Here is a 27504-nt window from a genome sequence, read left to right as displayed (position 1 = left end):
CAGTTAGTGAAACTAATTTGGAATTACTAGGAGGCATGAGCTTGTTGGAGGAGGTGTATCACTGGGACAGGCTTTAGAGTTTCAAAAGACCCAAGACATTTCCAATGGACTCTCTGCTTCTGGCTTGTAGATGAGTCGTGAGCTCTCAGCTGCTGTTCTAGCTGCCTGAGGCTGTGCCTTCACTCCACAATCATAAACTCTCTGGAGTCACAGCCCAATTCAACTCTGTCTTTTATAAGGTGTTCTTGTCAGGAATGTTTTTTCATAGCAACAGAACCAGACACAGAGATCCACAACTAAGAACCAGGCCTAATTCTGGGAATCCAGTTGCACAGAGGGAGGAGGGAATATATGAGCAGGGGAGGTCAAGATCATGATGGATAAATCTACAGAGACAGCTGAACCAAGCTTGTGGAAACTCATGAACTCTAGACTGACAGTGGTAGGGACTCCAGGGGACCAAACTAGGCCCTCCATACGTGGGAGACAGTTGTGAAGCTTGGGCTGTCAGAAGGGCCTCTGGCAGTGGGACCATGATACAACCCTTGTACGTGAGCTAGCTTTCTGGAGCCTATTCCTTATGATGGGAGGCCATGCTCAGCCTTAATGTGTGGGAGAGGGGCCTGGCCCTGCCCCAACCTATGTGTCAGACTTTGTTGACTCCTCATGAGAGTCCTTACCCATGAGCAGGAGTGGACAGGGGGGTGGGCTGGGGAGGAGGCAAGGGGGATCTGGAGGAGGGGTGGGAGGAAGAATTGTGGTTGGAATGTAAAATGAAATTTAAAAGTATAAAAAGGTTCCACTTAAAAAAAAAAAAGAAAGAGAAGTAACTACGACACTTCCAAAACAGGCCTGTAAGCCTGTGTTACTTTCTTAGATGTCCCCAGTCTCACCTTGATGAGCTGCCTTTTCTCTGACAGGCAAATGCAGGTATTCCTAATGAAGTGTCACTGTCCTCTGGGGACTTTCGTCCACGCCATCATTTCCAGTCTATAAATTCTAAGTGACTAATTCATGTACTTTCATTTTCCTTTTATGGGTAGTCTTTTTCTTTTTTTCTCTTTCCACATATTTTCACCTATTCATACTTCCTGTTTCATGAAGTTCTTTTTCTTTTGTCATAGTCTACCTTCACTGAGTTCCCTCCTATAGTGTGTCATTGAACAATTATTTGATATTAAGCAATGGGGCTTGCTATGTCAGTTATTTATTCCTGGCTGTCTCTTATATCATTGATAATATCACATATATTATCAGTGTAAGATTCAAATACCATATAATTCACCCATTTAGGTGTTCTTTTTTAAATTAATTCACAGGATTGAGGAAACATCAGTTAACATCTACTTATAATTTCTCTCTACTTCCAGTCTCAGGAAACCATTCTGGGCATGTCATGAAAATGGAGCCAAACACCATATAAATGGCTTCTTGCTCCCTTTTTAAAAAATATTTTTTAGAATAAATTTTTATTTAAATTAAAAACACTCTTATTTTATATACCAATCCCAGTTCCTCCTCCCTCCCTTCCTCCCATCCTCCCTTCCAACCTCCCATCCCACCCACCATCCACTCCTCAGGGAGGGTGATGCCTCCCATGGGGGATCATCAAAGTCTGTCGCATCATTTGTGGCAGGACCTAGTCCCTCCCCCATATCTAAGCTGAGAGAGTATCCCTCCATAGAGAGTAGGCACCCAAAGCTCATTTGTGCACTAGGGATAAATACTGGTTCCACTGCCAGAGGCCCCACAGACTTCATAGGCCCCCCAACTGACATCCATGTTCAGGGAGCCTGGTTTGGTATTATGTTGGTTCACCAGCTGTCGATCCTACTTGTTTAGGTCAGCTGTTTCTGTGAGTTTCCCTGCATGGTCTTGTCCCCTTTGCTCATCACTCTTCCCTCTCAACAACTGGATTCCAGGAGATTGGCTCAATGCTTAGCTGTGGGTCTCTGCTTCTGCTTTCATCAGCTACCGGATGAAGGCTCTATGAAGGCATTTAAGGTAGTCATCAATCTCATTATAAGGGAAGGACATTTAAGGTAACATTTCCACTATTGCTTAGATTCTTAGTTGGGGTTATCTTTGTGGATCCCTAGTACCAGATTTCTCCTTAAACCCACAATGTCTCTTTCTATTAAGATATCTCTTTCCTTGCTCTCCTTTTTATCCTTCCCCCAACTCGACCTTAATGATCCCTCATGTTCTCCTCCCCCTTCCTTTTCTTCCTTCCTCTTTCTCCTACCTCCCTTTCCCCTCCCCCTGTGCTCCCAATTTACTCAGGAGCTCTTGTCCCTTTCCCCCTTCTGGGGTTGTCCATGCATGTCTCTCTTAGGTTTCTCCTTGTTTCCTAGATTCTCTGGGGTTGTGGATTGTAGGCTGGTTATCCTTTGCTCTATGTCTAATACCCACTTATGAATGAGTACATACCATTTTTTTCTTTCTGTGTCTGGGTTACCTTACTCAGATGGCAACCCCACATCTGATAGAGGGCTGATCTCCAAAATACACAAAGAAATCAAGAATTTAGTCACCCAAACACCAAATAATCCAATTAAAAATGGGGTACAGATCTAAATAGAGAATTCTCATAGAGGAATCTCAAATGACCAAAAGGCACATAAGAAATTCAGGGTGTGTGAGTGTTTTCCCTTATGGTGGGTTCTATTTACATTTTAAATTTGGGTCCTTTGAGTTATGAGGTTTTTAGTGCCTAGAGAGATGGCTCAACTGTTAAGAATGCTTAACTGTTCTTGCAGAGGACCTAGGTTTGGTTCCTAGCACCACTTGGCATCTCAAAAGCCACTTGTGTCTCTAGTTCCAGGGCATCTGACACCCCTCATTCTGGCTTCTGCAGACATGTGGTACAAATAAACTCACAAAGGCTCATATAAGCACACATAAATGTAATAGTTTTTAAAAATATTTAAAAATCATAAAAATTTACAATTTTGATGGCATTCAATCTTTGTTGGTTGTTTACTATATTAGTATCATATTTAAGAAACTACTGTTTTTTAAAGGTCACAAATTTTAAATCTGTATTTTTTTAATGGGTACTTTTACAATTATGCTTCTCATCCATTTTGAGTTAGTTTTTTATACTGTGTAAGGTAAACTTTCAGTTTATTTACTTATATTATTTTTCATATGTAGGTATCATGCATCCCATGAGAATTTGTTGAAATAATTACTCCTTTCTCATTGAGTTTTCTTGGAGTCCAACTCACCAACTCATTATCTTCCATTATTTTTGAATACATTTTTATTATGTTCAAGCAGGCACTAATACGTTGAAGTTAAGGCCTTTGTCTTATTTTCAGTTATGCCTTTCTTAACAGTATGCCCTATCATATGTTATGGTTTGGATCTCAGATACCCTCTAAACGTCTACTGCTAAAGCTTGACATGCCCTTGAAGGGCTACTGGGATTCCAAGCCTTTTCAGCTCTCTCTGTTTGCTTCCCAGTTTATCACAAGGTAAGCAGCTTTGTGACATTGAGTGTTCCTTCCTTGATATTCTTCAGCCTCACTGCTGGTCCCCAAACAGTAGAGTCAATCAACCTCTCCAGGTGTCTAGTCAGTGGGTGTATCCCAATCAAAGTCATCCCCCCACCCCCCCACCCATCTACTCCTCCTCCACTGTTTCAGATACAGGTGGGCCTCCCATGGATATCGGCCAGGCATGGTATATCAAGCAACTGACTTTTTTTTTTTTTAAAGACTATGCTCTTTACAGTTACAAAACTGTTTTTATAAAAATAAAAATTGAGAGGAAAATCTAACTTAAATCTAGAGAAATATCTTCTGCTTTGATAAATGTGTCACCCCTTGGAGATGCTATCAGAGTCTATATTGACAGAAGATTCTTGAGGGAGATCAGCAAGAATTTCCAGTCTTTAAAGATGGACATTAAAGTTATGTGCCATAAAGAGAAATGAGAATTTGGTAAAAAACAAAACAAAACAAAACAAAACTAATTATCTGGGAACCTAACAACTAATAAAGCAAAATCCTTAAGGAAATGATGAGTTTCAGAGGGAAAACCGTGTTTAAAGATTTTCCAGCTTGTTACTCACCCTCTCGCCTTACTCCAGCCACTTCCATGATGGTATTTAATTTAGGGAGGGGAACCTTCCATGTGTTGGATGTGGGAAACCATGCTGTGACTTGCAAGAGTGAGAAGCAATTAGTAATGACCTACTGGATGAATAATTTCCTTGGGAGCATGTGTGAAGTATGTAGGAATAGCCCAATATGCCTGATGTGTCTCTATTCAAGCAGATTGGTATTAACTGAGGCTGTAGAAGCACCCTGGTGTTTGATGTTATGAAGAATAAGGTAGCACCCAAGGTGGAGTTAGATATTGCCGTCATGAACACACAGTTTTATTCATTTATAGTTTGTTTTGAAGACTTCATGAGGAGAAAAGTTCTACTTCCATTTTATTTGTAATTACAGGACATAACTCCCACCAGTAACCTCTAATACAATTGAAATATTCCAAGGAGTATAACTTAAGTTGTCCATATATCCCTCATGCCTCAAAGCAGGCTGATCATGGTAGCTGACTGATAGGTTATGGTGAGATCTTCTTAGGCTAATAGTGTTTCAAGGTCAGGTGCTAGCCTCCCCGCACATGAACAGGGATGGAAAAGTAGGGTAACCTGAGCGTTGGTATCTTAAGTATATTATTTCTAAGCTTGATCTTTCTGAAATCAATTTATAGTGCTTACTATGTGCATGCTATAACTTATCAGCTAACTACACATTAATGTCTTGACTAGTTTTCTGAATGTTGTTAAGTTTCAAGGTGTTTTTATTCACATGGTGGTCAAATCCAATTCTGACTCTTCTGTGACTCAACACATTGCTCCTAGTCAGAGTACGCTCTTGATCCAGCTTATGCAGACATTGGGTATAGAGAATTTGGTAATTTCAAACATAACCAGCATTTGAAGAACTGCATCCTAGTCAAGACCCCACAACTATTATGTGTGATCATTACAGGATACTTTGATTTTCTTCCTACCTTCAATTTAATTACAAAATAGTGATCATTACAGGATACTTTGATTTTTCTTCCTACCTTCAATTTAATTGCAAAATAGTGATAGGTATCCTTTCATGGTCATGGAAGATCAAACACAACATTTTAATAAACTGCTCTGCCCCTTGGAAAGCATCCTGTAAACATAGGTGTTGCTTATGATTTGAGATTTGGTTACCCATTATGTCCCACCATTTTTTCTTTTCTTGACTAAAGAATACAAGGAGGTAAACAAAGGAATTGGACAAAGTTAAGACACAGAGACTTGCTTATGTGTAAGCTATGTTGTTTATACAGGGACAGGGTTAGTTTTTGCCTTTCACAGCTTTCCAAATGGATACAGAATCTTGAAGACTGCGGCACAGTGTCTGCTCCCCTGGAAAAATAGGTGTCTTGTTCCCTTTCATTACTGTTTCTACTTTCCTTAAAACAATAGTGCAAAACAGACTCTCCTAAAAATGTAGATAAGGAAGGAATCAGAGAGGTCAGAGATGGATGGAACAGTCATGTGTCTTTTCCCGAAGCTGCAGTTGCTGATGGAAGACTTAGGGGAACAGCACTACCTCTACTAAAATGCCTGTCCAAGAAAAAGGTGAATGAGAATTGGGTTCTGCAGCATTTCTGCTGATGTAAGACTCCTAAGTAAGGGGCAACACAATCTGCTACAATTGCTACATTTTCTAAATGTGAAGGAGAGCTAGTTGTGTCTTCTTTATGCAAAGATAAACTGTGGAAACGTGGAGAATAGATATGGAAGACCAAGAAATGGGGGTAACTATGTGTCTTGGAAGCTCTCTAAACAATAATGCTTATAAAAGAGAAGAGTTTAAGGAGTGATCTCATTTTCCACTGGCAAGGATTCCTGTTCCTGGGGAGGTTCAGGAAAGTTTATTTCTGTTTCTTCTTCTTCTTCTTCTTGCACTGGAATAATTTCAATTTCTTCTTCGTTCCTTAGTTGGGAAGATACTCCACTTAGCTCAATGATTTCTTCTTTCATTTTAATTGTTTGTTCTTTTTTTTCTCCAGCTGACAGCAGAACCACATTCTAGAACAAAAACAAATGCCTCTTGACTTTTACCCTTGACACGTCTCCCAACAATCGACATATTCAGACTGCCAACTTATTTTCATGTTCTTTATTTAATTAACCATATACTATAGATACCTACTTATCATTAAGGACTTCAGGCATTTGCCATTTTGCCTGGAATAATCATACCACATGGAAAAATAATACCGAAAAGAGAGGTGTTTGGATTCTAGAACTGATTCACCTTTAGTGATCATAACCTTGGGAAGAGACCCTCATTCTTCCCTCTCCCCATCTGTAAAATGAAGGAATCAGTAATGGCTTCTAATCCATAAACTAAATCTTATAGTCTGTATTTCCAAATTATTTTATAGGGGAGTTACTATTGGAACATTCATATTTCCTAGCTTTGGAGGCTCTTTGAAATACTGTTGCTTTGGAAGTGGCATGAGGTGAAGAGAGTGGGAGGAGAGGGGAACACTGAAAAATCCAAGAACCAATGACTTTACCAGCCTCATGCCTTCAATCATCCTATGTTACAAGTTAAGATGGGGGGCATATAGTCAAGGGAAGAGTAAGAATGGCCTCCATAGACCCTAAACTTTGAATACTTGTTCTTCAGTTGGTAGAACTGTGGGAATGAAAATGCGGCCTTGCAGGAGATGTGTCACTGGGGTTGGGCTTTGAGGGTTTAAAAGCCGGTGCTAGTCCAGCTAGCTCTCTCTGCCTCATGCTTGTGGATCAGATGTAAGTTCTCAGCAACTCCCCAAGAGCCATGCCTGCCTCCTGGCCACCATGCTCCTTCCCATGATAGTCATGAACTCCAACTAATCTTCAGGAACTGTCAGCCCCAAATAAAGGCTTTCTTTTATAAGTTGCCTTGGCCATGCTTTCATATCACTGCCATGGAACAGTAGCTAAGATGGGGCAGGAACTGAGAGTCTGGAGTCAAGCATAAGGGAAAGATGGTTGGCAGGCACCCTTGTGCACACGTGGAACTGTGCTTCTGTCTAACCATAGACTGATTTACACTTAAAACATTTGCTGCCACTAGTGGTGTTGTCTGCTTTCCAAAAAATATAGCAAAACCGTTTATTCCAAATGAAGCTCCTAGATTCAAAATTTTGTCAGATTAGACTCTATGTAAACAATTCTTTGTAGATACTAATTTCTTTAGAAGGATGTTATGGGAAAGTAACTCCAACTTACAGATTTGGGTCTGGAGCACATTCTTTTCCAGTCGTTTTCCACGATGCCAGCTGTCACAAGTTTCTGGAAGAAGGCAGAAATCAGCATCACTGACAAAATGCCCTGGAAACAACAGAACAGAGGTAAAGATGAGGCAATGGCAGCTGGATGCACTTAGTACACAGTGGTGACTATGACAGGACTCAGTGAGCAACAAACAGTTCAGCTCAGTTCTTTAGGTGAGTGAGCTGAAGAGCTGGGGGAATGGCTGCTGTAAAAGGCAGCATCTTTACAACCCAAGGGCTGAACACAGGAAGTAAGGTGGGAACAGGAAACTGAAGAATCAATTCTTTGTAAGAAAGAGTCCCACATTAAATTCTGCCAGCTTGGTCTGGTACAGTAGCTCATTGGTAGGGTACTCTCCCAGCATACTTGAGGTTCTGGGTTCTAGTCCCACTATGTAAACTAGGTATGGTAGCATGTGCCTGTAATTCCAGCACTAGGGGAGTTGGAGGCAAGAAGATCAGAAGTTCAGAATTGTTCTTGACTACACAACAAAGTGAAGGCCAGCCTGGATTATGGGAAATCCTGTCTTAAAAGAAGTTGTATCAAGCCGGGCGGTGGTGGCGCACGCCTTTAATCCCAGCACTCGGGAGGCAGAGGCAGGCGGATCTTTGTGCGTTCGAGGCCAGGCTGGACCGATAGCCTTCGAAACAATACAGAGAAACCCTGTCTCGTAAAAACCAAAAAAACAAAAAAAAAAAACAAAAAAAAAAGAAGTTGTATCAGCTTTAGAGTATGTGATATCACACCAAGGAAACTCCATAACACTTGGGAGATGTATTATTGCCTTTCCCTTTTAAACTCTGCATTCAAAAATTCTGTGGGGGAAAACATGTTAACAGTTTGTGAATTTATTCCATATTTTATTAATAATTATTAATGTCATCAATGTATTAACAAAGATGAATGATGAGCACATAAAGCTTGGTGTGGTGGCACATGCCAGGAGTCCCAGCAAGCAGGATTGTTATGAGTTTGAAGCTAGTCTGGGCTAAATAGTCAGTATTGGATCAGCCAGGGCTATACACTAAGACCATTCCTCAGAAGAAATAATAAAGTCACAAATATACTCTTCCATATGAATGATTCCAAGTGCCTTGCTTATGTTAACTAATTTGTTTCTCACATCATTCCAAGGAGAAACACAGTGTTACTCTCCCTGTTTTACAGCTGGGGAAATGAAAGCAGTATATGCTGAGGGTTCTTCCCAAAGCCACGTGCAGAAAAAATGGCAGACACAGACTACCTGGACCCAGTGTTGATACTCATAATAAAGCACAGCATGTTTCTTCTCTGGAGGAACACTGCTTTCTTACTTACCAAGAACACAGACTGCATGCTGTAACAGTACTGTGTAGATGGGGAGTTTTTCTCTGAGGAATTAGATGGTTCACAGTTGTAGATGTCAACATACAGGTTGGGGGTTTTACTAAGAATCAGACGCTCCATTTTCAGGAAATGAGAAACTGTAATGTTCAGTATGTCCATGATTGAAAGAATTATTCCAGAAATGGCAGCAAAGAGGCTCAGAGAGCTCATTATCACTTTAGCTTTGACCTGAAACAGAGGCAGACTTGTTAGTTAGATTTGATTTCTCTTCAGAAAACAAAGAAGAATGTGAGATTCCAGCTGCTGTCTCCCTGACTCAGAGAGACTCCACACCTGAGTTCTAGTTTTGTTCTCATTCTGGCTTTTAGCCTTTTTGTCATTGTGAAGCAAAACTTCTAGTTTCTTCTCCCTCCTATTCCAGTCTTCTCATCTTATGCAATCACCATCCACTCGATGTATAAAACTAAGATTCCAGTGAATCTTTGTACCCACACATTGTATCTCTGAACTTTTTTATTATCACCACCCTCCCAGACATGCTTTAGAGACTTAGTGAGCATCCAGATTTTTATCTCTTTGAATAATAAGGCAGTGGGCAGAGGAATAAGAAGGATTTTATATTGTGTCTAAAGATCGCTGGTGTAGATATAGATAGAACCTTCTAGGTTTGTACCATCCAATAAAAATGAATCAGCCATAATTATACTACCATTCTCTACTGACAAGGTATCCCCAGTCAACTGTCTTCCCCCAGGACCATTAGCTTAGATGTCTCTTGATACATGGGCCAGAGGATATGGCTGTGACTGCTCTGTCCTGCACAGGTGATAAAAAATTGACATATCATATGCCAAGTACCAGGATGCTGTGGTATTATTGATGGTTATTTTATGAAGCACATATTTCACTCCTAGCTACGTGGTCTATTTATGGCAATTTGGTAGTTTTGGTTGTATTTGCTATTTGTAAACAATTTGTTTCTTCCCCTAAATTGAATTTTTCACACCACTTAGAGAGAGGAAGAGTCTCAATCCACTCAGATCCTTACAAACTCACAGTGACTTAAGTCAGCAAGTGAAAGCATTGGTAGAGGATTTCCTGGAGAAAAATTTGGTAGTGATATCTGGTCACCCATCCAGATTCAGGAATTCTATATGCTACCTTTTTTTTAGGAGGTTGTAAATGAATCCTTAAGGATAAGATTACACTGTAGGCCTTACAGATCCCACTATACTATCACACACAATTCCCCATTTCATTTGTATCTTGATTTCCTATGTCAGGATTAGCACTTCTGTTCATGGGTGAAAATTCAGGGGCACCCCTGTGCTCGCTCACTCACTCACTCACTCAGGCACTCGCTCATTCACTCACTCACTCACTCAGGCACTCGCTCACTCAGTCACTCGCTCACTCACTCACTCACTCAGTCACTCGCTCGCTCACTCACTCACTCACTCACTCGCTCACTCAGTCACTCACTCACTCAGTCACTCGCTCGCTCACTCACTCACTCACTCACTCGCTCACTCAGTCACTCGCTCACTCACTCACTCACTCACTCAGTCACTCGCTCACTCACTCAGTCACTCGCTCACTCGCTCGCTCACTCACTCACTCACTCGCTCACTCAGTCACTCGCTCGCTCAGTCACTTGCTCGCTCACTCACTCACTCACTCACTCGCTCACTCAGTCACTCGCTCACTCGCTCACTCACTCGCTCACTCACTCACTCACTCGCTCACTCAGTCACTCGCTCACTCACTCACTCACTCAGTCACTCGCTCGCTCACTCACTCACTCACTCACTCGCTCACTCAGTCACTCACTCACTCAGTCACTCGCTCGCTCACTCACTCACTCACTCACTCGCTCACTCAGTCACTCGCTCACTCACTCACTCACTCACTCAGTCACTCGCTCACTCACTCAGTCACTCGCTCACTCGCTCGCTCACTCACTCACTCACTCGCTCACTCAGTCACTCGCTCGCTCAGTCACTTGCTCGCTCACTCACTCACTCACTCACTCACTCGCTCACTCAGTCACTCGCTCACTCGCTCACTCACTCGCTCACTCACTCACTCACTCGCTCACTCAGTCACTCGCTCACTCACTCACTCACTCACTCACTCACTCACTCACTCACTCACTCACTCAGGGTTCTGACTTAGCTAGAACCTGACTCAAGCATATGGATCAGAAAATCTTCCTAAATAGTGTGAGGGAAAAATGGTATTCTTTCAAAATATGTCAGGTCTATCATCTCCACAGGGAACTTAGCGTTAAAAGACTGTATGTGCTGTCTTCTGAGCTCTGCCTTTGATTCTCTTGCACAGACTTAAGGCAGATGCCTTTTTTTCTTTTCTTTCTTTCTTTTTTTTTTTTAAGTTTCTCATGAATAAATTTTTATTGCAACCAGGACTGATACAGGATCTTTTGCTCATAGAGAATCTGTGATTGCTAAGCTCTTTAAAGGTCCCCAGGACTTGATGGCAACTGAGAAAGTAGTTACTGTGTCTGATGTGTAGGAAAAGACATAGATTACTTGCCAAACTCTTTCTGGAGTTTTGCTCTGCTGCCGCCGCCAGGAGTGATCCTGAAATAATATACTGCAAAGAGAGGGGTGGTTGGGAAGAGGGAGGGGGAAGGAAGAAATGGGCAGAAGGGGGAAGCAGAAAAGGGTCACTGTTTTTCACTGATGACTGGTTGTGAAGGAACCACCTACAGTTTTACTGTCTTTCATTAATCTATGCATCAAATTTTATCCCATTAAACTATTTCTTGGTAGCTATATTTCTTTGTTATTCAGGTTCACATACTCAGTCTGTACTGTTCAACCTCTGGGTTCCATTAACTAGGAATAGAATAAGAAAAGAGACAGAATTCATACTTCCTCATCAGTGAGAACTCTCTGGGCCTATACCATCAAATAGAAGCGAAATAAATAAAACATGATTTATTCCTTTTTTACACAGGCTGCAATTAGATGTAGTCACCAGTTTTAAAAACACAATTAGGGATCATGTCTGGGGGGCATAGGTAGGAGAGAGTGTCAGTGTGAATCAAAACACTTATTCTTTCTCCTTTTTAAAATAAACTATTTATTTTGTGCATGTGGGTTCTGGGAATTGAATTTGGGTCCACTGGAAGAGCAGCCAGTGTTTTAAACCACTCAGCCATCTCTCCAGCATCTCTTTCTAATTGTAATCAGTGAAAATATTCTTTTGGAGTCATAGTGACTGAATAGCTTTGATGTCTCTGAAAGACAGCATATAAGGCAGTACTTGTCTTGAATATATACACCTCACCAAAATATTGGTTGCTACAGGAAGTAGTAGTGATTATTTCTCAACTTCCTTTCCTAAGGTTCAAACTTGAAAGTGCAGAAAAGTTATAAAACCAATCTACCTCAGTTCTAAAAGCCTAGATTCTGGACTCACTCTTAGAGGACACAGTTATGAGAAGTGTCCTGGCAAAATAAACACTACCTAACCTCATGGCACACACAGAACTATAAGTCTGGGAAACATGTACATTAAGTAGCCAAAGTAGTGTTGCTGCATTCAGAAGTACAGAGGGATTATTTGGGATGGGAATAATTTCATCAGGTGCCATGGTAACTAACAAAATTGCAGAGACTTAGGGTGTTCCCATTTCTCTATTCCTTCCCAAACACCAAACATCTGGTGTCTCTCACCCTGCTAGAGTTAGCTGTGAAGACACCCTGCTTTGTACAACCTTCTGCCCTGAGAATAGCCAGCAGCGTTCCTTTCTGTGGATCCGCATGAAGCATGGCCATGTTCAACCACAGGAGCCACACGGTGTAGTCCTTCCTTCTTCCCACTTTGTTATGTCAACCCAGTAACCTTCTTCCTGCCCATCTTACTTTCATCTACACAGAAACAATCTAGAATGTTTTTGACCTTTTCTTTCTCCTTCGCATCTCATAAACGGTTGTTTATTCTAACTTACCATAATGCCTCCCCAGAGAGGGTACCATACACTCACACAGATGGGTGCAAAGACCCCTGTGGGAATCATCAGCAGTCCTCCCAGGGAAATATGGAAGAGGCCATTCATGATCTGGACAGCCTTGGGAGAGAAAAAAAGCACTGGTAGTGAACTGAACCCATCAAAGGCCTGAGACCCAATTAGAGACCTGCAAAGATACTAAATGGAGTGGTAGCACTGCCAAGAATTTTGTGTCCTCATATGGGTCTATATCTCCCACCACATAAGGCATTTCCAAGGAACAGATGTGTCTAGAATTTGAACAATGAACAAGAATGGAAGATCCCAAACCTCCAAGCTAAGGTCACTCTACAGTGATCTAGAAGTATCTCTCTTGTACCCTCTGGCCTAGCCCACTGTGTGAGACATAAAGAACATATCCACTTAGATCTTCCTGTGCAAGGTACACTGAATTCCATATATATCCAGAAGATCAGCTTCTGTAGGTTAGCACATCTCCAGGGTGTGGAATGGAGGAGAATAGCCTTACCCCCAAAGCCTTCGATTCCCTCATGAAGAAGCTTTGTATTGGGCCCACCAGCGAAGATGGTCTCCTGAGGTTTCTTTTTTTGAGAAGGTTGCATGGCAAGAGGGCCTCTGGTAGACTCTATTGGAAAAGTTCCACTCACTGAGTTTCTGGGTGTTGTCATTCTGTTCTCAAACTCCTGAATATAAAACAGTAAGGTGAGATCAATGACAAAGTCTTTAACAATCTTACCTTCTGTCACCATCTGTCACCATCTAGCACTTCCCATGATGGTGCCCCTGAGTGATGCCATCTTCCTAGTAGCTTTAGATGTGAGTCAAGGTCTACCACTATGTTCTAGAAAAGGATATGGGGGGGGCTGTCTCAGGCAAGGAGACGTGGGCCTAGGAATCTGAGCTAGTATGTCTGCTAATCATGTCTGGACACACATTAATGTTCAAGAAAACACTATGCAGTCAATTACCAATGAGCTATATCACCAGAAAACACTATGAGTTTATTGTCCATATGGATTTTTTTGTCTACACTGAGGCTTTAACCCAAGACCTTGAGTTTCATCCTGATCTATGCATTTGTCTAGCTGATATCTCCTTGGGTGCTCTTCTTATGATTTAATAGTGCAAAGCAAATTTTTATTGGCTTGTTCATCTATTTGTCTCTGGACAGTGTGGTGATCCAGAAGTATCATGCCTGATTATGATAGGGACTGTCTTAAAATCAGAAGGGGACAATTCTAGACCTCTCTCTGCCTCTGACCCTGACTTTGAGCAGGTCACATCAAGAATGCTATACATTATCACAGGTAAGACCACAGCCTCTGAGTCAGACTATCTGCTTTTAAACAGTAATTCTAATTACCAAGATGTTGGACAAGTTCTTGGGCCCCCAGGTCTTCAACTCTAGACTAGAAGTAGAAATGATTCCTGTCTCATAACTTGTAAGAGATAGATGGTGACAGACCATGTTTGTGTAGTTTTTTCATCCAGGTATAGCGTAAACATAAGGTATCCTCAGAGGCCTTTTCTGAACTCTCAACCTATCACATGTGTTCTTACATATTCTCTCTGCCCCAACACTCCTGTACTATTCATCTCATTTTAATAACTATGCTGGTTAGTTACTTGTTTATTGCACTCCTCTCTCTATAAAGGATGTTGTTGCCTCTTGACCAGTATCTAAAATAATGCTTACACGGTATAGCTTCTTAATAAGTATGGAAGGAATGCTATATTTACACAAAGCACTCACTTCTGGATAAATATTAGCTGCTTTGTTGCAATTCTTGCTATATACTTCTGAACTTGCTATATACATCTATACAGTGAGAACAGTACCCTTCTCATAGAATTATCATAAGAAACGAGCAGACACATGTACCTAGGGAAGAAAGTAGCTGTGGCATCTGTTAATTCTCACGAGTTGTTTGTGAAGCGATGAGATGATTAGCCGCATTTTTACCAGCTCTGACAGGTCAAGACTATTCAGCTTTATTCACACTTCATTTGTTGGGAGTATTCATCTATTGGTTATGTTAACTCCATACATGAATTCCCTTGATATTTTCCTATGCCCTGAATATTCTTCTCTAGGGCCACGCCTCTAGCTTTGTCTTCGTTGATTGTAAACTTTGTAACAGGCCTTGGGGATGAAGACTACTTGGGCTGCTGAGTCTTACACTAAAGTTGTAGAGAGCTGGGAAGCTGAATCTCTTACCCTTCTGCTGATTTTATAATGACAAGGGTATTTAATCTGGGACATCTCTGTTGAACCCAGGAGAGGAGACAAGGGATGAATCATTGCCTCTGCTTTACAGAGGAGGGGACAAGGACAGACAAGTTAGACAACTCACTGAAGTTATATAATTACTAGTGATCTGAAATGCAGTGTCCATGACTCACTGCTTTGACTGCTGTGGGGGAACAGTTTGGTTTTTCTTCCTTTCCCTTCAAAATACACACTCTACATAACTTAAAGCAATACAGAACATGAACTGTCTGCAGCGTGGGCTTTCAGGAAGTTTCTCACTTGATTTCCCTCCTGTTCTAAGTTACCAAATGTCACTTGATCCAGGGGATTCTTCTTCACATCACAAACCATGCCAAGAGACCCCAACCAAAATAAAAATTATTTACATAGCCCACTAAGAAATTTTCAATTGAGTTCTGGTCTAGGACTAGAAAAATCTCAGAAACCAGTTTGTTCATGTCACAAATAAGGATCCTGCCCTTGGACATGGGGTGTGCTTTTGCAAAGACCTTATACTTAGTATGGGTGCCAAACTGGAAGGCACTGACACCGATGCTCATTCTGTAGAACCTCATGCTACACTGTATGACTGTGGTTGTTTAAATGAGCATGTACTGTGTCCCCATGGATACTAGCTGTGCTACTTCTTGTTTATCCTCATACCTCTCTCTTTCAGTAGCCATTGTATTTTCTTTTAGTGAGTGTATAGAGGTCCCCATAAGTTAATTTTCCCAAGACCTTTTGGCAACTATGAAATAAGCTAGGGTTCACTTAACCTCATTCTAGGGGAGTAATTTTAGTGATGGTGACTTAAAGTGCAAGATTATTAATTATTCAGGGTGATAGAAATGATTGGACTAATGTTACTATAATTCCTCCATAGTTAACAGAGGCTCATTAAGTCTTGGGTCTGTGTTGTTGCTAAGATAAATCTTTCATTTACGCAAAGCCTTGTAGGCTGTCTGTATGGGCTATTGACAGTAATAATATGGAGAGAAGAACATTTTGTCTTTCCATTAGAATTGTATCTCTCTAATAGCTATATTTCTATAAAATGTTGAATAAATGTTGCTACAAATTAACATTTTATGAACAAAATATGACTTTGACATGCCATTTTATGCTAATGATCTCCCACCCAGCCCTCCCTTTCTCACACACACGGAGGTACTATAGATTGTACAATAAAGTTACTTTCAATGGAAACACATAAAACTAGATCTGGTCCACATACTCCCACAGATGTAGATTTCTCCAGCTTTGCCTTATCAAAAATTATACAAAATGGCTTCAATGGACTCCAGCACAGCAATGATTATCTGGTAGATTAGCAGGGTTACTGACCACATTGGTCAAAATGTGACAATATAGGGCTTTATTTTCACAAATATGAAAAACACTGGTACTGAAATCACGACTTAACTTGTTCACACACCTTCCCATTTTATCACCTACTGCAACTCCCACAAACCTTTTTGACTTCTAGAGGGACCACCATTTCCTTGTCCATTCCCCTGAAGATGTCTATGGTTTTGGTTTGAATAATGACTTTCAGGTCTAATAACTCCATCATCTCTGTTGGGACACTTGAAGCCCCCCAACCTCAACTTCCTCCTTTGCCACTCAAAATAGCTTTGCATTTATCTTCCCCTCCCTGTGCTCATGGCTATAGGTGTCTTCTTACATTTTTTCCCTCTCAACCTTTTCAGTTCATTTTCTTCCACCAGATGCTTGCTCTTTCCAGAAATCACTTCTTCCTGGGGCCTACCCTCACTTTTTGTGTGGCACTAGGCACATTTGTGATCTGTGTAAAACTGGGATAATATGAGATGTGCTGTGATTGATAAGGTAATAAACACTCAAGGAATAATTATTATTCCCGGCCTTTATTCAGACAAAAATGTGCTACCTTGTTCCCCAGTCCCTAACCTTCCGTTTAAAAATCCCACAAGGTCCCCAACTACCACCCCGTTTCCCCTTTCTTCGCTTCAGCTTCTTCAAATTTTGCCTTCTACCCTTTTCCCCAACTTCCTCCTCACTCACACATTTCTTTAACTAGTTTCTGCCTCTCAACTTCTCTGTACGAAGGCTGTGCTGCAGTCTGTAGCCTTTTCTGGGCACAGTGTTTTGGAGGACTCTTTTTTTGACAATTGCTCGGACTTAGAAGGTTTGAACCAGGGGTCTTGTGAGATGGTTTAGGTCACATGTCACAAGTATGAAGATCCCTGGAGCTTGCTGGCCAGTCAGCCCAGCCAAATTTTAAGTTTCAGAATGGATGAGGGCCCTTGTCTTGTGACCGAAAAAGGCATCTAACGTTAACCTCCATCTTCTACATGTGTGTGCATGGATGTGCACAGACACACTCAGGCTTGGAGGCAGATTTTACTCTTGTTCTTTCATCTCTGTCATATGTTCAGGCAATACCAAAACCACACCATGTCTACAACTGCAGTACCTCTCACACACGGACCTTTCCTCTGCATGTAGTGTCACCTGCTAAAACAATCTTGTGAATTAGGCCAGTTATCTGGCTTATTGGCAGGGCTGATGACCCAGATTCCATCCCCAGGATTCATACAGTAGGAGGAGAGAATTAACTCCTGTGATTGCCCTCTGACTTACACACACACACACACACACACACACACACACACTCACACACACACAACACACACACTAAATAAATGTCAAAATGCTAGAAATATTGTGGCTATTGTTTTCCTTCAATAATTTTTCTAATGCACCTCCCACAAACAACTGAGACACATCTCCTAAATCACTGCTAAGTTGTGCTCTTCCTGGGCCTCAGCTCTGCCAATCTACCTCACTATCTCTAACTCACTATCTTTCTTGAGACACCCTTCTTGCTTCTCATTACAGTCCAGCTGCGGATGGCTTTTTAGAGCCCATGTCCTCTGCAGTCATGGGTGGACATGTCTCCTGCCCCCTTTGTTGAATCTGAAAATATTTTGAACGTGTCCTTCCCTGCTCTCTGCCCATTCTGTTTGTGTTACCTCAGGCCATTCTTTGCCTGATGGTAAGAACTTCTTCTGAGTCCACAGATGTTGATGTCTATTACTTTCCCACCAGCCACTTTCATTTTAGTGTGACATGTAACTCCTGAAACACAGTGTCAATCCTCTAAGGGAACTGTGCAGGGTTATACAGGGAACCTGCCTCCTCTGATGCTGTGAGCACACTAAATGTTAAATAGAGCATCGAGCTCAGCTTCCTGCTCTGACAAGTTTACAGATAAATATTCAGGATGCTGTCTATTCACAGGACAGTAACCTCCCTTCACCTGAGCATTGGTGAGACCAAACCATTATAAGGGAAACAGGGACAGTCTCTTAGTTTCAGGACACATTAGAACCTGGTTAAAATCAACCCCCTCTAGCCTATATCCAGTGCCCACTTTCACCCGTGGCTTCTTAGATGATAAATAGAAAGAAGGATTCGGGCTCAGTGTGCCAGTGCCACAGAGAACATGCTCGATACTAAGGTTTAACACCATCAGTGCATGTTTACATTGAAGATGATCTTTGGAGACAAAATCAGCTCAAACAGGAGGAATGGAGTTAGAATCTTATGGCCAGGGTTATTTTCTAATTTGCTCTTGGGCAGTTCTAAAAGAGTCTGTATTTTATTTTTAATTTTCATGATGCAGCGGGTCTTGCTATCACTCCCATTTTATGGATAAGGAAATTGAGGCATGGAGAGATTTTGCAGCTCACCCAGGGTTATTTGGCTTCTATTAAGTAGAGCCCCAGGCTGAGCCCAATATGCTAAAGACTTTATCTCCATGCTGGCATCTGCTCACTACCCATTGCGCTAAGAGGAGGCTGGGACAGCCAGCCTTGAAACCATTATGTCTGCAATCATGCTGTCATTTGAAAGCCTCACCAGAAACACCCCAGTCTGAAAGACTCTAGTCTCTAATGCCATTTTTCTTCTTGTCCATCCTCTCCTTTTAGTCATTTAAACAGAGCAAACTCATTCCTTACCTGGGTCTCCAAGGCTTCAAGGATGGACACTGCTGAGATTAGCTGGCTGCTTCTCCTATTTCAAGTACTTGAAGATGAGTGAGATAGACCAGGCCTGGGACTGGTACCTCTGATTGACACCAGGTGACAGGAAATTAGCAGCTTCTGCTACCTTGAGATGTGATCCAATCACTTTGCTTTGATAGAAAGGATATACAAAAGTTTCTGCTTTACTGGGAGGTTTCACTTCTTGAAAAATACCCTTGGGGACTGTCTGGTGTGCTTCATGCTACCTTAATTAGAAGAAGTTCTGCAGCCCCCACCCTGTAAGCAGGTGTGGATGGTGGGTCCCTAAGGGCTAGGAGGGCACTAGAAACTCTCCAGAGATAGGCTGCTAAGGACTGACTTTACCTTTATGCCTCACTTTTAGGGTTGAGCAGGTCGAGGAGGCACCCATGCAAAGACTCAGAGTCCCCGAACAGGTACACTTGGGAGTGTTGTACTTGTTGCTTTTCAAACAGTACTATCATTTGCTCATACACAGTTCTATCGGGCCATGTAAATCTTGTGTCAAATTTAGCAGAAATGGCCTGACATATAATTTTTTCTTCATAGAACGTGCACCCAGAGGTGTGAGGAAAGCTCCATTTTGGGTGCTACAAACTGAAACAATACATTTACATAAGAGCCCACCCTTCTCCTCCACCTTCCTGCTGCCCCCTCTGCAGTATTGGCTGGAGCTGTGTGGCCAAGTTCAGTACCAGATCAAGTAGGTAAATGGAGAAAGTCTATACATTTGGGAGGTGAATAAAGACATAAGATTTTTTCTCAGGGATGTTATTTTCCCTCCTCCTTATATACCTCTATGATCATATGTTAGGCTTTTTGTTAATTTTTAATTTCATTGTCAATTACTTTGTTTCATTAGAGATACAGAGCTGTAGATAGGTAACTTTGCCCATTTAGTTTAAAGGGTTGAAACACAGTAACTAAATTAACTAATCTGAGCCTATTTCACCTCTCTCTTGCCTCTTTCTTTTCCTTCTCTATTTCATTTAAGTTGCTTTAGAGACATATAATTAGGACCACTGTGTAGAAGTATTTCTGGGGAGGCTGGTTTTGGGGGAGCATAAGCAAAAGTGTCACCTCTCCATTGATGAAGTAGTTTATTAGTAGAACAAGCTGCTATTTGGGTAGAGAACACACTGTCCTTCAGAAAACCCAGGTGACAGCCTTTCAGTCACCTGTCAGAAATGCTGTAGTGAGGAGGGGAGTGAAAACGGAAAGTCCCCAATCATTAGATTGTGTATCTGTTGCATTGGGTCAATGGTTGGATATAATGACATAATGTCTTAGTCTGTTTTGTACTTCTTCAGTAAAATATTCAAGACTTTTTACAAAGTTTTAAATAACAAAGACTTATTGCAATTTAGTAGTCTGGGAAGTTCAAGTTCAAGGGTCCCACATATGACAGAGTTTTTGTGCTCCAATATTCCAGGGAGAAAGGCTTAAGTGCAAGAGAGCACATATTCATTGAGGGAATTGGGCATGGGTACTAGCTGGTTCCCATGGTGACACTGTTAACATTTATAAAGGAGAAGCCCCAATGACCCATCTCCACTTAAGGCCCACTTCTCATTACTGTCACAATGGTAGTTAGCTTTTCTAACCTAAGGTCTTTAGGAATATATTCAAACTAGAGCTCTCCAGGCCCAGGCTATAGGTGACTGTGAGACCTGAAGCTCCTATCGAGGCCCAGTGGATGGGTTAGGGATATGTCCCTCTCAGGGCTTTGCATGTGGGACCAGGGTGAGGCCTTGTAAATGCATAGCCTTTGAGAGTCTGAGCCAAGCAGACATGTACAGCCCATCCTTCATATCTATTTCTAAGTCCCATTTTCCTCATCTTGGGATGTTTGTTCTTCTTGTCTTTCTAGCTAATGAGATGAGCTTGACTCAATGTGAATCCTCCCAAACTGACTCAAATTCAGTTTATATCATCCACTTAAGTTGTCATGGCTGAATTGGGCTGAGTATGCTCAAATGCCCACCAGAATTAGGTCTTGTCAACTGCACTGTCTTTGATTCTCCATTTTCTCTTGTTTTGTGTTTGACATTTTGTTGATGCTATTACACACTTAACAATTTTCCCTTGAACCATCTTCTTGCCATTATCCTGTGCCTCCTGTTTTGAAAAGACCCTGTCCGACAGTGTGCACAAAGAATAACAACTCTTATCCAGTTAGCATTAGCAGACCCACATGTATTCTCAATACCCCCCTCTCTTGGCACTGTGTTTCCCAAGACTGCATTCTACATCATGATTATTTGTGTCCTTTCCTTACTCAGCTTTTGGTCCCCATGTCCTTTAAAAGCAGGGCTGGGCTTTTCTGAGTCTTGTGCTTTTGGCAATGTTACAGGACCTAAGGTCTCTGGCTTTTCCTCCCCCGAAGGTGAGGGCCAGCAGGCTGCTCAGAATTAGGACGTTAAGTGATGGCGTGCTGTCAGCTGCTCCACAAGCCCTGGCACCCACAGTTATCTGCCTTCAGAGGGATTTTGTTTCAGAGCATTGGTAAGGGAGAAGCTGGTTCCTCAGAAGTGAGACTCAGTGTTGGAATGAAATCAAATGTGACTACAAGCCTAATGATCCCAATGTTGTACTCATAAAGTAAGTTAAGTACTTAATGTGTTTATAGTTCTTTGTGTTCTAAGGAAGATTTCACACTTTTAATAGGAAAGTGACACTCGTCAAGTGTCCCTTCATATACACATGCAGTATCAACTGATGCTTTATGATTAGAGAAACCAAGGCTCAGGAAAAGGAGAAACTGACTTCCCAACACACTGCTAGAAATTTATTAAAAACAATGTTTTAAACACAAGAAAAATCCTAATTAGAAGCCCCTGCACCATTTACCCAGTGACTTAAAAATTCCAACCACTGGAGGTTCACAGCAAAGCCAAGTAGGTGTGTTACTGAGTGTGAGCCTTGGAATTTAAATACTCCAAAGTCACATGACTTCTTCATGATAAAATGACATCTAACCATTAGTCTAACTTACAAGTCCTTACCATTATGTGTCAGGTTTTCACCTTTAAACATTTCTAAAGCCTCAACATCACTCATTCAGTTACTAAATATTCTTTCACCAGACCCTCCGTCCATGGAAAATACAAACTTCTGCCTCTTGTTTTATACATTCACTTCTCAGCTTCGAACATACATCGGCTCCTTCTAGCTTAGAGCAGAGATCCAAGAAAGCCTGTTCATTCACTGGACCAGGCTACAATTCTTCCTATGCTCAAGGCAACATGGAATATGAGATTTGCAGTTAGGAATCTTAATTAAACCCTGTTTTTTAAAATGAAATGCCCTCTGTGCTCTCAGACAAGTTGGCTGCTTTGAGTTTCATTTTCACATCTGTGACCGAAGGCTCCCCTTTCTTAATGGGCAGCCATGGCAGTTGAAATGACATAGGAAGTGTGTCAGTGCTAGTGACACCCGGTTAGTGCAGGGCAATGTATTACAATGCTGAGATTCCCAGAGTGAGGATCGGAAATCTTCTGGCATCCTCAAGACCCTTTTTGGGACCCATGAGTTCAAACGTGTTTTCAAAACATCATGAGGACTTTAAAAAGTTTTATGTTTTATTTATTTGTACATGTGTGTGCCTGCATGGTTGTGTGAGCACCACAAGCATGCAGGTACCATGGGAACCTGAAAGGGTGTAAGAGACCCTAGAACAGGAGTTACAGGCAGTCATGCTTTGTCCAGTGTCAATGCTGGGAACCAAACTATAGGGGAGCAGGGAATACTCTTAACTTTAGCCATCTTCCCAGTTCCACATTAAGATCTTATTTAGCTCTCTCACTAGATCATACTGGTGCATTCCACAGGCTGCAGAGTTTGCGACATGATGGACTGCAGGGAAGGGTCATAGAGAGTATCTAGTTGACCCCCCCTCCCTGAACCACAAACACCATGCTGTTTTAATGTCTTCTAGACATTCTCTGCATTGGGATCCCCCATAAATCTCTGAAAACTCCTACCACACTCTGATGTCGTTGATGTGTGTTTACCCATGGTGCATTGGGAATTCTGGAAGTTCCTCAGATGATGTGAATGGAGAGCCCAGGCTGTGAACTGTTTCTTTAGGGGTTTTGAAAATAAAACCAGTGCTATTCTCCATACTGCTTTGGAAAATATAGTTGTTTGGAGAAAACATTATTTCTGTCAGCATGTAATAGCTCTTAATTTTGGTTTTTCAAGACAGGGTTTCTCAGTATTGTTTCGGGGGCTGACCTGAAACTCCCTCTGTAGACCAGGCTGGCCTCACACTCACAGAGATCCACCTGCCTCTGCCTCCCAAGTGCTGGGATTAAAGGCGTGTGCCACCAACGCCCAGCTGGCTCTTGATTTTGAAGGGTGAAAAGGAGTTCAGAGATCCAACAAGATCTTGAGAGACAGATGCCGGTAGATAAGGAGTGAGGCCTCTCAGGCTGTGGACCCAGACTGCATGCTGGTGTGGACCTACCACTGCAAGCTTTGTGACCTTGAACAAGTCTTACCCTTCTCATGCTTCAGTTTCCTTGTTTGGATGTAATAATAACATTTTCCTCAGTATTTGGTGAGGTCAAATGAGCAGCAGTTATACCATTTGGTACAAAGTCTGGGACATAGTATCTCCACCAATATTTGCTATTACTGATTATTGATTGAAGTATTCTAGTTTGCTTATCTGTTGCTATGGTAAATAGTATAGCCAAAAAAAGCTTACACTTTCAGATCACAGTCCATCACTGAGGGAAGTCAGGTCAGAGACTCAAAGCATGAATCTGGAGCAGGATCCATGAAGGAGTGTGGCTTACTCTACTCTGTGACCCATCTTTTTTATACAGCTCCCCACCACCTGCTGGGAGGTGCCACCACCCACAGTGGCATGGACCCTGCCACATCAAGCATCTCCACCCACGGGACCAGGACTAGGACCAGGAAGAGGAGAACTACCAGAGTATTGGACTTGCTTGCACCCACAGAAAGGGAACTCTGGTCCCCTAACCACCAGACCAGTAAGGGGCTCTTTTTGCACCCACTAGAAGAAGAGATGGGAAAGAGACAATACAAAAACACACTCAGCAACAGAAAAACAAATATGATACCACCAGATTCTAGGGACTCCACACCAGCAAGACTACAACATTCCAATGCAAATTAAGCAGAAGAGAATGACCTTAAAACCACTTTCATGAAAATGATAGAGGCCCTAAAAGAGGATATAGGAAAATCCCCCAAAGAAATGGAAGAAAAAAAAAACCAAAAAATGCAAGAAATGGGCTTCCAGAAGAGCCGCCCACACAGGAAAGAGATCAGCCCCTCCAAGACCCCAACCCAGCGAGCCCAGCTTCAGGTGAGATTGGGTCCCCGGCTGGGACCACCCGCCCATCACCCATCCCCCTCCATCTTCGGGGCTGCTCCCGGCTTCCAGAAGAGCCGCCCACACAGGAAAGAGATCAGCCCCTCCAAGACCCCAACCCAGCGAGCCCAGCTTCAGGTGAGATTGGGTCTCTGGCTGGGACCACCCGCCCATCACCCATCCCCCTCCATCTTCGGGGCCGCTCCTGGCTTCCAGAAGAACCGCCCACACAGGCCCCTCCAAGACCCCAACCCAGCGAGCCCAGCTTCAGGTGAGATTGGGTCCCCGGCTGGGACCACCCGCCCATCACCCATCCCCTCCATCTTCGGGGCTGCTCCCGGCTTCCAGAAGAGCCGCCCACACAGGAAAGAGATCAGCCCCTCCAAGACTCCAACCCAGCGAGCCCAGCTTCAGGTGAGATTGGGTCCCCGGCTGGGACCACCCGCCCATCACCCATCCCCCCCATCTTCGGGGCCGCTCCCGGCTTCTAGAAGAGCCGCCCACACAGGAAAGAGATCAGCCCCTCCAAGACTCCAACCCAGCGAGCCCAGCTTCAGAAGAGCCGCCCACACAGGAAAGAGATCAGCCCCTCCAAGACCCCAACCCAGCGAGCCCAGCTTCAGGTGAAATTGGGTCTCTGGCTGGGACCACCCGCCCATCACCCATCCCCCTCCATCTTCGGGGCCGCTCCTGGCTTCCAGAAGAACCGCCCACACAGGCCCCTCCAAGACCCCAACCCAGCGAGCCCAGCTTCAGGTGAGATTGGGTCCCCGGCTGGGACCACCCGCCCATCCCCCATCCCCCCCATCTTCGGGGCCGCTCCCGGCTTCTAGAAGAGCCGCCCACACAGGAAAGAGATCAGCCCCTCCAAGACCCCAACCCAGCGAGCCCAGCTTCAGGTGAGATTGGGTCCCCGGCTGGGACCACCCGCCCATCACCCATCCCCCTCCAACTTCGGGGCTGCTCCCGGCTTCCAGAAGAGCCGCCCACACAGGAAAGAGATCAGCCCCTCCAAGACTCCAACCCAGTGAGCCCAGCTTCAGAAGAGCCGCCCACACAGGAAAGAGATCAGCCCCTCCAAGACCCCAACCCAGCGAGCCCAGCTTCAGGAAAGAGATCAGCCCCTCCAAGACCCCATCCCCAGCGAGGCCAGCTTCAGCTTCAGCTGCAGTAAGGAAGGAGACCAGTGGAGACAGAAAGCCCCCACCAGCACCCACTGGAAGAAGAGATGGGAAGAAGACAGAATAAGAGATCACTCAGCAATAGAAACACCAACACGACCCCACCAGAATCCAGGGATCCAACACCAGGAAGACCTGAAAAGCACTACATAGATGAAGAAGAGGAGACAGACCTTAAAAATTATTTCATGAAGATGATGGAGAGCCTCAAAGAAGAAACAAGGAAATCCCTTAAAGAAATAGAAGAAAAAACAAACAAAAAAATCCATGAAATGGGGGAAAATTTTCAAGAAATAAACAAATCTCTCAAAGAATCTAAAGAGCACCAAGAAAAAACAACCAACAAAATTAAGGAAACAGCTCAAACAGTTGAAGGATTGAAAGCTGAAGTAGAAACGATAAAGAAAACACAGAATGAAGGGATGCTGGAAATAGAAAAGCTCGGTAAACGGTCTGGAATTACAGATGCAAGCATCACCAATAGAATACAAGAGATAGAAGAGAGAATCTCAGGTGTTGAAGACTCATTAGAGGACATAGCATCGTCAACCAAAGAAAATCTCAAAACCAACAAATCCTTAACACAAAATATTCAGGAAATATGGGACACCGTGAAGAAGCCAAACCTGAGAATAATAGGTATAGAAGAAGGTGAAGAACTTCAACTTAAAGGTACAGAAAACATATTCAACAAAATCATAGAAGAAAACTTCCCTAACTTAAAGAAAGATATGCCTATGAAAGTACAAGAATCTTACAGAACACCAAATAGGCTTGACCAGAAAAAGAAGTCACCTCGCCATATAATAATCAAAACATCAAACCTACAGAGCAAAGAGAAAATATTAAGAGCAGCTAAAGAAAAAGGCCAAGTAACATATAAAGGCAGACCTATCCGCATTACACCTGACTTCTCAATGGAAACGATGAAAGCCAGAAGATCCTGGTCAGATGTTCTACAAACGCTAAGGGAACAAGGATGTCAGCCCAGACTACTATATCCAGCAAAGCTCTCAATTACCATAGATGGAGAAAACAAAATATTCCATGACAAAGCCAGATTTAAACAATACGTATCCATGAATCCAGCTCTACAGAAAATGCTAGAAGGAAAACCTAGAGCCAAGGAAGATAACTACATTCACAAAGACACAGGCAATATATAATCATACTTTACAAAACACTAAAAGAAAAAGGGAGGAGAAACTACACAAAATAACTTCACTAACAATAAATCAAACGCAAACAAGGATCACCAATCAATGGTCATTAATATCCCTCAATGTCAATGGCCTCAACTTACCTATAAAAAGACACAGACTAGCAGAATGGATACGAAGACAGAACCCTTCCTTCTGCTGCATACAAGAAACACATCTCAACACCAAAGACAGACGTTATCTCAGAGTAAAGGGCTGGGAAAAGATCTACCAATCAAACGGCCCCAAGAAACAAGCGGGCGTAGCAATCCTAATATCTAACAAATTAGGCTTCAAATTAAAATCAATCAAAAGAGATGAAGAAGGGCACTTCATATTCATCAAAGGAAAAATACATCAAGACGAAGTCTCGATTTTAAATATCTACGCCCCAAATACAAAGGCACCTACATTCGTGAAAGAAACATTACTAAAGCTCAAAATGCACATAAAATCTCACACACTAATAGTAGGAGACTTCAACACTCCGCTCTCACCGCTAGATAGGACCTCCAGACAGAAACTTAACAAAGAAACAAAAGAATTAATAGAAGTTATGACCCAACTGGGTTTAACAGACATCTGTAGAACATTCCACCCAAATACAAAGGGATATACCTTCTTCTCGGCACCACATGGAACCTTCTCTAAAATTGACCACATAATAGGAAACATAGCAAATCTCCACAGATACAAAAAAATTGGAATAACCCCCTGCATCTTATCAGACCACCATGCATTAACATTAGAATTCAACAATAACACAAATCGCAGAAACCCTACAAACTCATGGAGATTGAACAATGCACAATTGCACCATC

The 27504-nt window shown here is 42.6% G+C and overlaps 1 protein-coding gene across 1 annotated transcript; it reads right to left on the bottom strand.

Moving 5' to 3' along the window:
* Positions 1 to 5318: 5318 nt before the first annotated feature.
* Positions 5319 to 13336, bottom strand: Ms4a1 (membrane spanning 4-domains A1). The gene is given in 7 exon segments (XM_005063821.4): positions 5319 to 6094; positions 7289 to 7390; positions 8651 to 8887; positions 11213 to 11272; positions 12636 to 12755; positions 13165 to 13236; positions 13238 to 13336. Coding segments are annotated over 7 exon segments (897 nt in total). The 5' UTR covers positions 13325 to 13336; the 3' UTR covers positions 5319 to 5875.
* Positions 13337 to 27504: the final 14168 nt, after the last annotated feature.

This window comes from Mesocricetus auratus, unplaced genomic scaffold, assembly GCF_017639785.1.
Source record: "Mesocricetus auratus isolate SY011 unplaced genomic scaffold, BCM_Maur_2.0 Super-Scaffold_4256, whole genome shotgun sequence".
In the NCBI taxonomy this organism is placed as follows: Eukaryota; Metazoa; Chordata; class Mammalia; order Rodentia; family Cricetidae; genus Mesocricetus; species Mesocricetus auratus.
The sequence above is the reverse complement of the archived record's forward strand: the minus strand, read 5'-3'. Positions and strand labels throughout refer to the sequence as shown.